The sequence below is a fragment of the Cyprinodon variegatus genome, unplaced genomic scaffold (genome assembly GCF_000732505.1).
Source record: "Cyprinodon variegatus isolate N-32 unplaced genomic scaffold, C_variegatus-1.0 Scaffold106, whole genome shotgun sequence".
NCBI classification, from domain to species: Eukaryota; Metazoa; Chordata; class Actinopteri; order Cyprinodontiformes; family Cyprinodontidae; genus Cyprinodon; species Cyprinodon variegatus.
The window spans coordinates 838078-850326 of record NW_015150559.1 but is presented as its reverse complement, the minus strand read 5'-3'; the positions used below and the strand labels follow the sequence as shown (position 1 = coordinate 850326).

Below are 12249 nucleotides of genomic sequence, written 5' to 3'. Positions count from 1 at the left end.
TCAGGACTGTACTGCGGCGGCAGTTTTTACGTCTTTTTTTTTAGCACTACTGAAAGTGAGGTGAATATTACAAAGCATATATATATATATATATATATATATATATATATATATATATATATATATATATATATATATATATATATATATATATATATATATACACACATTACAATGCCAGAGGATAGCGACATATTCTGTGTCAATATAGACATAACTTGACAATCAAAAGTAACAATAATAGCATAATAATAATAAAGAGAAAATGTCTATCCAGGCTAGCACATATTATACAGATATGAAAGTGTGTATCTCTTATTTTTCCAAAATGTTAATAAAACATGACCATGCATGAAGCAGTGTTGTTTGTCTTTTACTTCCATCTCAATCATAATTACCTCCACATCATCTTTCTTTTACGGCCAATCTGAAACTGTTAGTCGGACACACAATCTGCTCATTTTAATGGGCGAACCAAATCAGTTTTCACCTTTTAATAATTGGGCAGCAATGTTTGAAGATCACCCGCAACAAGCCCATCTATTGCAAGTCCTAATAAAGATATTTCATCATTTTTTGTGCCAAGTGGGAATTTATTTGTTAATATAACAGATCTGGTCTTAATTCATAGTAAGGTTTATGCTCTGGTCCCATATAAGGAGATTATGGTCTCCCCCAAGTAGTGGGAATCATTTCCATTATGCAGAGCTAGTTTGCAGCTTTTTTGTTTGTTTGTTGTTTTACTTGCAGCTGTTTTTTTCCCCTAGTTTTTTTCTTTTTTTAGTTGCAGCTGTTTTTTTTTCCTAGTTGCAGCATTTTACCTTTGCATGAATGTGTTTGTGTGTTAGCATCTTTTATGTGTTTGCAGCACATTTGCACTATGCTGTTCTCTCTTTCTGTGATTGCAGCACTTTTGATTTTTGTATGTTTGGCTTGTTTGCATGTTAGCCTCATTTTTTAGTTTGCTAGTCTCATTTCATGTTTCTATAATGGCGAAAAACATGGACATGCCTCAAGGTTGGTAACTTTCAGTTATTTACGGATGCAGCAAAAATACACCTTATTTTGCCATAAATGTATTGATAAAAATATGTGCTAATTTTGTAAGTCTGCACATTTAGTTTATTAAGGTATTTTTATTAACTCATGAAGGACTTCAGTTTTGGATTGTAAGTAGCTGTAAGCCATGATCATAGAAATTGACTTAAATAAAAACCAAAACTACATTTATGAATGTTAGAATCCATATATCTATCATGTGAATTTGCTGCTTGATAATGAATTACATTTGATTGTACATATGATTTATATTGCTCTATATTGACATCAGAGAGTGCATCAGAAACCAGTGGGCGTCACAGGTGCAGGTGTTATACTTTTTCTTTTGATGCTTTATAAGAATTTAATCATTTTTTAAAAAGGAGGTTCCTTGAGATTTTAAAATCTTTTTCAAGAGCTTTTTAGCCAAGAATACATATAGATATGTAATGCATGATATATAGAACAAAACCATCACAATTAGATGAACTGCCATTACCTACCTGACCATGAAACTGATTGAGATAACTCAAAATATGCTCCTGAATCTCATCTTCAGGCTTATTCTGTAAAATAAAAAAAATACATTTATTAAAAATATAAAATATCCTTCTAGTTAGACATGCATAACTACAGCCTAAAGAATTACCAATGAACTAAGGACATTCTAAGGACAGGAGAGCATAATAACACCACATTTGAGACTGACCTGAGAGAAGCAGCTTTTAGCCAACATGATAAGGCTCTGGTCAAAAGGAAAACAAACTCTGAGTCCCACAGGAACAAGCCTCTTCATGGCAGCGACTATGAGAGATGTGTGTGCAGAATAGCGATCCTCCTTCCTCTTCATCCTTCTCTTTTTATGCTTAAACTAACAATCATGCCCAGAAAATTCAAAACTTTCACTTTTGCACTGAAATATACAACTAGTAATAGACTATTAGTATTTCACATAATTGCATGCATAAACAGAGGGTCTTATAATTGTAGCTGACCTCCATTCTGTTGTCGCTGGAAAACGAGAAAGCTAAGTTGTTGATTTGATTCTGGACCACATAACTCTGTTCTTCCCATTTGAAATGCTGTTATAGAAAAATCACAGATGAGAACTATAAGCAATATTTATGAGGTACAGGATTCTCATGTAACATATCTGATATGGCAGAAGTCTAAAAAAAGCTGTGTGTCTTTCCTACATGAGATTTGGCCCAGAATACAAAGACCTCTGCCACCATGCTGAACAGCTGCTCAGCCTCAGGGATCGTCTCTTTCAGCCATCTGGCTCTAAAACGAGACCAACCAAAATGCATTAACATCACAGAAGTTATTCCTGTAAAGCTGAGCATAGCCTAAAACAATAATTTGTACTGTGGTTTAAGAAATTATGTCTTTTTATATATCAATCACAAAAAATTAATCAATGGCTTTTCAAACAAAAACTCTGCAATGGATTAGCAAACTAATTTGAAAAGGTTTTTGTGTCAGATGCATGATTATAACTACTATAAATGCTTAAGTCTTTCTTTACAAGATTAGTTTATACACACTTGAACTTTTTTTTATCTTAAACGCTTACCGATTAAAATCGACGAACTGGATGAGGAGAGGATAGAAGGCATACAGGTCCTGAACCAGAACTCTGTATTTCTCCTGTATCTGCAACTCTGCTTCAGAACTGCTGCAGTCTTCCGCTTTCAGTTGCTCCTCTTCTAGTTGGACACACTCTGTCCTTTTTCTGAGCTTCTCCATCAAGGGGAGAAAGTGACTTTTTAACAGCTCGCTGTGGGCTTTGCAGATGATTGGCAGAGAAAAAACTAAAAGAAGAGACACCTGTCAACAGCAGGAACCAGTGTTTTGGGGACAGGTCTCATATGGTGTCAATATACCTGCAAGCTGTTTTATCCAGTCCCCCTGGCTAGCACCCACATGATTGTGGATAATGCGCAGAATGTAACCAATCAGGTCGCTCGCATGGTGAGGAACAACAGACGTGAAAACTGGGCTTTCGTGGTGGCCATCAGAGCCCCCCCGACACCAGTGTGAAACATAGCTGCACAGCATGGGCAAAATGACCTCTGCAACATGAATGTATTGCATCTGATGAGCTCCAGCTCCAGCACCTGCCAGCTCCTCCACTTTCCCCAGTGCAATTTCCAATGAAGGAAGAGGGTGACACATGTCCTCCACCTGATCTGGTAGTCCCTGATCTAAATGAGGAAGGAGTTTTTTTAATAGGGATGAAGATCAAGCACACATATATGAACAAGAATAATCATAGTTTACCTTTAATCTCTGTATGACTCATGGTATTATAGATAGAATGTGGATTGTTGTGGTTCAGAGTTGGCTCCAGGAAGCAGACAGGAAAAGCAGCAGTTAGAGCTGCTAGACATGCACCCGCTGCTAACCTCTGACTATATATAAAAGCAAAGAAAGACAAAACATTTATTACAAAACCTGACTAAAGCATTTGTACCGATTTTAATTACGATCCTTTAGTCACATTACAAATACAAATCTCAATTTCCAACCAGACTGTGGAATGCTCTACCACTTTACCTGTGCTTGGGTAACTCCATTTATTATTTTAAAAAACAACTAAAAATATTATTTTTTATTCAAATATTTTAGACAAATTTTATCAAGTGCTGCTTTGATTGTATTTATTTTGTCTATATGTATTTTGTATGGTGCTGCTTTGTATTTTATGCCTCATATTGTACAGAACTTTGTTACACTTGTCTGAGAAAGTTGCTATATAATAAAATCTTACTTACTTTATGAACTGCACTTTTTTGTACATTCTTCATAAAATTACTCAGCCTTTGTTAAATTTAAGAAGAGAACCTACGAATACCTATTTTATATTCTTGCAGCATGCCTGAACTGTACTTAGGTTTTGATGTTGCCTTAAGCTACACCACACTAACACATTGATATAATTTGATCTTAATCAGTTAAGCTCTAGTTGTATACATTTACGGTTGTTTTTCTGCTGTAAAACAAACCCTCGCCCCAGGCTCGTCTTTTACAGCCTCCAGCAGTTTTTTTTTTTTTTTTTTTTTTTTCAGAACTGGCCGGTATTTAAGGTTGCAAACTATATAAAAGGTACGTTACATCTATATACAATCTACATCCATTTTTCTATGAACCTTGAATTCTTTAACACAGCATGGTACCCCCAGCATCATGTTTTAGTATAATGATGACCTGTTTGAGTTAACTTTGTATTGACATACTGTCTGGATTATGTTATAGTGGAATCATGCCTTGATTGCTCAAACCTTGGGATATTGTTTAATAAAGCATCTCTACAATTGCTTTACCAGCCTGTCTAGTTTGTTCTTTTGTCCACATTATGTTTATTCCCCCTTTTTTTTTTCTATTAACCCTAGGGGGATGTAAAAGTATACAGAATCACAGTTTGGTACATAATAAGCTTTTGAAGTCATGAGTTGGTATATTTTTGGTCCACTTCATATAAGATGAACTAAAAAGGGAAATTAAATATTTGGTCAGATGGAGACAAATGAGCATTTTTTTCTGAAAACAATTAGAATTTAAGATATTCTATATACTTAAACAGGTAGAAAGTGTATAAATTACTGGCAGAGTGTAGAGAATATACCATAAGGAGACCTATAGTAGCTAAATGGATAGAGAGATTAAACAGGAAAATTAAGCCTTGGAAATTGTCATTGTTAATGTTGGTAAAAAAAAAAAAAAAATGAAAAGGACTGTCAACATATTTGAGAATAAAACATGTTTAAATCAATTTGGAGTTGCTTTGACCATCAGAATACCTAGTGTAAGAGCTGTAACTGAACGCAGCACAGCAGCTATTTGAAAATTTCTCTCACATCAATGGGAATTGTTTTGACTTGCAATTTAAATGGAGTTAGGATTGAATGCTACAGGTATCCATATGATACTGTATAAGCTGATCTCTCCTCAGTATCTGTGATGTTTACTTTTGGCATGATGTTTTAGGTAAGTAATCCAGTAAATTGCAGAGAATTATTTAGCTTGCAGCTGTTAAAAGATATAGACTCTGACAAACTTTTGGTTTGGTCTACCTCTCTCCACTACTGCATTAAAACCCTAAATGGCAGAGTTTAATGATAGCTTGAAACTTTAGGCATATATTTTGAAATGAGTGTTGTTACTAATTGTATAATGCAGCGACTTTTAAGGGCAACTGATTGCATGCAGAAAGATTTTAGAGTTATCAGAATAAGAGGTACAAAATACATATGAATGCCAAACTTTTCTAATTATTTCCCGCCAAAAATTGTGAAACTTTGTAAACCTCTTTTACTTGTGGTTACACAATACTTTGTGTTGGTGAATAACAAAATAACCTGAAAAATACCTTGAAGTTTGTGATTAGAATGTAGTGAAATGATCATATCTAAGACTTAACATTTTTGAAAAGCTCCTCATATGAAAAAAATATAACAATGGAAAAAACATGAAATGTAAACAAGATGAGCAGTACCCCTCCATGTAGATGCTGTTACTGGTCCCCAGAGAGTAAAGACTGTTTAAAATCTTATAACATGACACCTGGATACCACCAACTGCAAAGACAAACATTAATGTTTAAAACTCAGAAACCTCTTTTGAGAAGCTGCAAGAAAAACTAAGGTGATGCAATTAATGATTTTTTTTTTACATTTTAAATGTTACAAAGAGAGGAAAATATGTTCCTACAACTCCCTGCACATAACAAAAACTTACATTAGTACTACTAATAACTCTGCCTTTAATAAACAAGTAGAGAAAGTCTGTGTTTTTGACTAGAAATGATAATTACTGTACTGAAAAGAATATTTTTCATTACCTAGAACATCCACTCCATGGTTTTGATTGCCGATATGATGGAAGAGTGATGTAAGTGTTGGGATCAAAATGGAGGTAGTGTAGTTAAGGACACTGACAACAGCTCTTGACAACTGACCCCTGCTCTGAGGCAAGGTCTCTGATATTTTTTCCACAGTCATTTCCAAATCTGCTGCCGCTGCTTCAAAAAATGAATGCAGAGAACTCTGTATGGACTCTGAAGCTGATGCCATCAATATTCTAGATGCAGAGAAAGGAGAAAAGTATATCAAAGAAAAGCTAAGTGTCATATCTAATGTTTAATCTTGATGCACTCTAGACAAAAATGGTCCGGCACATTTAAATCGAATATCGTATGTAAAACAGCTGTATTTGTGAAATTAGTTAAAAACTATGAAATCACCCAGAAATGGGCCAATTTCAGTCATAAACATACTTTGAGTCTTTAAATTCTATATCTGTGGCTGGCAGCTTATTAAAATCCAAAATTCAGTTGGTCAAACAATTTAGATACTTATTTAATTACAGATTTGTTGTGCTATGACCCTATTATGGACTGCACACTCACAACTGTTTAGCACATATTCACAGAGACATTTAGTAAGGAGGTCAAGCCTCCTGATATCACAAGTAAGGCAGCTGGCTGTTTGTGGGTTGTAACCAAACATGGTAATGGAAAGTTAGGTGGAGGAAAAAAGAGTAAAAGAAAAAAAAATGCATGACACCCAGTATAATGAAAGCTTTATGTGTAACTTTTAAAGCCAAGCGGCTCCCTTAAAGGGGAACGCCGTTTTTTTTTTTTAAATTGGGCCCTTGATTTTACGTTATTACATCAAGTTCTACCCACCCATATGAGTTTTGTTTCATTTGGAGCTGTTCTGAAGATATTCCGTTAGGTTAAATCCAAGTAACATCTTCCTATGGGCAAGGAGTTGAAGGCACAAACTAAACTGTTCATAATTTATTCTTTATGGTACGCCAGCATTCATAACAGGTAGGCGAATCACTGTCTCCCAGACATCCACGGTTATATTTTTTATATAATGCAATGACAGATGCAATAGGTTGGAGCCCCTGATTATTTTTGTCATATTTTCATATAAGTTCTGCTTTAAAATACGCTGCTATATAAAACACATCTATATAATAAAGAAGTTCCAACTTTGTAAGGAATTAGAGAGATACACCTCAATATTTTGAAAATGACAGATGACTAACATTTTAAGCTGAGATCCCTCATGCTTGTTAAGTGAAATACTTATAGAGCTGTAAAGAAATTAATCAGCCTTTATGGCAACAACCTGTGATGAACAAATGTTCCAATGAAATGATTTAAAATTGTTGACTGCAGGCAATAAAAGTGATATCTACCACAACCAGATAACATCAGTGTATTTCTTGCTCAATTACACCATACATCTTAGCCTCAGACATGGTAGTGCAATACTGATAAAACTGAAGGCAGAACAGGATAAATTTAAGGCAATGTGACATTAGTGCCATCTAGCTACCTTGCATCAAGAGCCTGAGCCAGGATGCTTAGACAGCTTGTGATGGCAGAAGCTTCATCTCCTGGTAAGACATAAAGCACTGCTGGTTTCAAATCATGTCAAAATAAGGCACTTTATGAATGCAAATTCAGTGACAAAAACACGTGAAGATATAGAAACTAAAGAGCCCCATACAAAAGTCAGACAGCCTGTCAAGAAGAAGGCATTAGAATACAAGAGTATATCAAGCACAGAGAAAACATAGTGAGGCAAATAATTGTTTCAACAAGTGTTGTTTCTTACCAATTAGGGAGAGTCTGTGTCGTACCAAAGCAGAAAGCTTACAGAAGAGACTGGATTTAAGAAAAAAAAAAAAGTGAAAGAGTGACAAGCTACAAGATAACAGCATATGTACACTACTGTATAATAATGCCCTATAAAACTAGAAGAAATAATATTAAATATGATTTTCTCCCCCATGGTTTTTAGATACAAGTTATGCATACCACAAAAGCATCTCTTTTTCCTTTTTCGAGGCATGACTTCTGTTATCGTTTGAGTTCAGAGAAGTGGACAAGAAATATAGGTGATGGTTTTTTACATACTGCTCCAATAGAGGAAGAACAACCTGAGAACATAAAGAATAACCACAAATGCTCTCATTTTTTACAAAAAACATTATAAAAAAATCAATAGTTTTGATTAATTGCCCAGCTATTTTAACAAACACATTATAATAAAATGACAGATCAACAATTTTAGTGATTGTTAAACAAAAACTGGTTGCATAAGCTTTAGTGTATTGTAGATTTTTTTGTAAACTGTAAAGAGTCAGATATACTTACAGGCTTAGAGCAACCAGAGACACCACAGCTGTTGTTTAATCATAATTATGTTGTTAGTCATAATTCTGTCTGGATCATTTACAGAATTGGTTGAGCTAGAAAGAAATACAAATTTGCCAAATTGTGTTGGGAATGACATCAAGGCCATCCAGAACTCTACTATTGGACTGTATGAAACGTGGTTTGATGTCATTTTGACATAATTGCTGTGTTGGAAGATCAGAATGTGTCCAATACACAGCAATCTAGCTACCGTTTGGTTACAGTATGTCAAAACACAATTTGTGTCATTAAAGGGCTAAATAGCATAATGTTTGTCTTATTGTTAAACTTATTCATGGGAATAGACAGAAACATCTGGTGAAATCTTTGTTTGACCGCATGCTCTGAGCCTTTGATAATTTCTAGATTTGCAGATTTACTGTAGATAAGTAGATCAGCCAGGAAATCCAAAAGACATGTAACAGAAGATAGCGATGAGAAAATTAAACGCAAAAACATCACAATCCCTTATGTTGCTGGAGTGTCTGAAAAGCTCGAGAGGATTTTCTACAAGCACAAAATCCCAGTACATTTCAAACCAAACCAAACCCTTAAACGGAGGCTAGTGCATCCTAAAGATAAAACTCTGTAATACCTCTTTAACAATAGTTAAATGCTATGAAATCTACTTTTATTGATATCTACAAATCCTGATAGTGAGAGTGATGAGAAATCCAGTCAGAATTTTACCTTGTTAAACTTTTGTTAAACGTTCTAGAAGTGTGTCAGCCCCAACATTTTGCTTCAAAATATCTCTGGAATCCAAAAGTAACCTTGACAAAGTATTGAGATCATCTACTGTGCAGTACAGGGGTATAGACGTGACCCTGTGTGGGGCTAAGAAGATCCAGAACAAATATAACATACAGTATGACCATTTTGACAGCTTCCTGTTTCATAAACAAACAAATACTCATCCTTTCATCCTCAATCTTAGGTACTCTTTGTGCCTGTCCCACACATTTCTTTTACTTCGGTTCTTCTGTATGTTTCTATGTGTTATGTTTTGTTTTATGGCTTTGTTGTAAAGCACTTTGGGTACCATTTGGCTATTGTAAAGGGCTATACATGTACAAATAAACTTGATTGAACTTGATTGACTCCGGTTCTTCAGTCACATATGTTGATGTGTTGTTTTTTGTTTTTGTTTTTTTACTATGGACGTTTTTCACATTATACTTTTGTTTTTGGTGATTATTTTAGTTAAAGGCTCAGCGGTACCTTATTCTAATGCTCCTTTGCTACAGGGGTAGAGGGCAGGATGGCATGTTTATCTGTATTACAGAGATACCTCCTCCACCACAAACCAGAACCCAGTGAATGAAGGTTAGTAAAGAGAAATACGTCATGCTGACATTGCACACATGTGCAATGGAGATTATTTTACTCCAAACAACTGAACAGGTGTTTATTTTGAAGTTAATTGGAATGCCAATCGGAAAAAAACACCTCTCTCAATTGAAAGGAAATTTATTTCCCAAAAGACCGAATCGGATTAGAATCTTCAGTCTGACATGTTTATTGGAAACATTGTGATCTGATGAGGCCTTTAATCTGATTACTGGTGCCCATGTAAACATAGCTAAAGAAGGGTAGACTTCTGACCTTCCTTTTAGAAAAATTGGCTTTGTTGGTCACATATTTATTTTTTTGACATGTGAAAGAATGTATACATTTTTATCTGTTCAATATTCTCACTATATTGGAAAAAAAAAACTAGTGAAATGTGAAGATGCTCATTTTTTATTCTAGCTGCATACTACTTCAACATATTGAGCATTATAGTTGCCCAATAATTGTCTACAGAGAGATATTTTCCAAGGAAATTCAAAACCTTACTTACTAACTTCCTAAGTATTCAGATATATTCATATCTGAGTTTTATAAACATCTATGTTTAAACATAAAATCTGCCTTATAATTGGCTACACAGTGTATTAATGTATTGTTCTGCTTTGAAAAAAAACCTACATTGTCTTGTTAAGAGAAACAAACCTAATGCCATATTTACCAACCTTAAGCTATATTTGGAGCATTTGCAAACACTAACCAACTGCAATCAAACTCACTGATTATTACAGGAATTTCAGGAAATTATGAGCTAGGTAATACAGTATGTGTAGCTTGTTTATTATTATAACCCAATATGATTAAACACTTTAAAACCTGCAAGCAAGGACAGACAGTTGATTAAATAATGATCTATTTAATACATGTAAATTTATCAAGTAGCTCCTAATTTACTGCTTTATAGGTATTCCCTGCATGTGTGAGTGCTGAAAACTCCTCAACAGACAGACGGATATAATTAGACCTACATGCCAGCCTGCTTGAATGCGTGTAAGAGGAAGGTTCGGAGTAACAATGAGAAGCATCACTATTCACAATCTTGCCTTACTGGGTCTGACTCAGGGGTCCCAACAATGAAAAATAAACCCATTTCCCTGCTGCCTCCTTGGAGGCAGAGCAGCGTGGGAGGCTTTAATCTATGTCCTGATGGCAATCGAAACGCCCACATGGATTTCCAAAATGGCTAAACAAATTACACAGCCACAAAGGGTTTGGCTTACTGGGGTTGCCCATGGCAACCATCTAACAAAACTAATTAGATGTCATAAGTGAAATTAGAAAAAAAAAGGCTAATAGGGACAAATAAAAGGCTGTTTGAAAAATGTAATTGAGAATGGACTAATTCACTACCAGAGGTTCTTATAGCATTGATAAAAATCAGCAGTGTTTGTGCAATTGAAATAGGGCAAACCTTTTGAAAAAAGATTATCGGCTGCTGATCCTGAGCCCTTTCCCCCTTAGACATCTGTCCTCTGGCTTGAATCACCTCTGCAAATAAACACAGCAGGATTAATTAATCTGAAAAATCCAACCAAAACATTCCTATTCCAGAAAAAAGGAGGACAAGTAAACAATACAAAGCAGACCTTTTTGAGTCACCTCCCATTTCCTTATACTTTAATTTGATTTCCAAGAAGACAGACTTTTTCTTAATAATTTCAAATCACCTTAATGAATATGTGGAAGTATTCTAAATCATAATTAAGGAAAAGTACTTTTTGTATAACCTCTGACTAAAAGAAGCCGATTGAATACAACTGAATGTGATCATCGCTGTACTTCCCCAATCATATGTATGCAACACTATTTTTAATGCAGGAATATAAGGCCATGCTGTCAATATAAGCACTGTGCATTTCGGCATTACATTCAGAGATCATATCAAGACTGCTAAACTCACACATTTGATCCAATGGACTAAAATAAATAAAGAAAACTACATTTTTTTCTCTTTTCAAATTTAAGTGACGTATAACCCACAAATATCTTACCGAAATATATACTAATATAGCAGACTGTCAGCTGATGAGTCAGGTGCTTAAAGCTACTGTAGTTATTACAAGATTAGTACCACACCAGATAGCATTTTCCATGCTGATTTTTCTGTACAAAAGTAACAAGATGTTTTTTTAGGCAATTTTTGTTGTTTGGCTATTCTAAAGATTTTCTAATGCCAAATATAATGTAGTGTTCATTTATTGTATAATTTTGAATGGAAGAATGAAGAAAAGTCAATGCGTATATTAAGATATAATAATTTGTCCAACTGCCCCCGACTTACTAGAAAGTCTAACAGATTTAATTATGCTCATTAACCTTTTCCATTGGGAAGAGTTTTTCAAAATTCCAAAACTTCTGAGAAAATCTCTGGAAAGTTTTTTGAAATTTTCTTCCAAATTACAACTTCATAGTTTGGCAAAGGAGATACATTTAAAACACAGTTATCAAAGCCATCTTTTTAAAGAAGGAAGGTGCCCCACAATTTATGTTTTTATATTGCATTGCTTATCCCACTTGTATGTAATACTACGTTTACACCGGACGCAGCAAGAGCAGCAAAATCGCGTCTGCTGCTTAATTTTTGCTGCTTGTACCAGTTAGTTCTGACGTGCGGCTGAAGCAGCTTTGCTGCTCTAGCTGCG

General features: G+C 34.8%; 1 protein-coding gene across 1 annotated transcript in view; it reads right to left on the bottom strand.

Moving 5' to 3' along the window:
- Window positions 1-12249, bottom strand: part of LOC107084672 (ryanodine receptor 2-like) — a 99917-nt gene that overhangs the window by 39217 nt on the left and 48451 nt on the right. Inside the window, exons 61-66 of the mRNA XM_015374604.1 lie at window positions 2925-3245; window positions 2615-2852; window positions 2235-2322; window positions 2034-2120; window positions 1748-1909; window positions 1542-1604 (exon numbers count right to left, since the gene is read on the bottom strand). Coding sequence (XP_015230090.1) covers window positions 1542-1604; window positions 1748-1909; window positions 2034-2120; window positions 2235-2322; window positions 2615-2852; window positions 2925-3245 — 959 coding nt within the window. The remainder of the gene's footprint in view (window positions 1-1541; window positions 1605-1747; window positions 1910-2033; window positions 2121-2234; window positions 2323-2614; window positions 2853-2924; window positions 3246-12249) is intronic.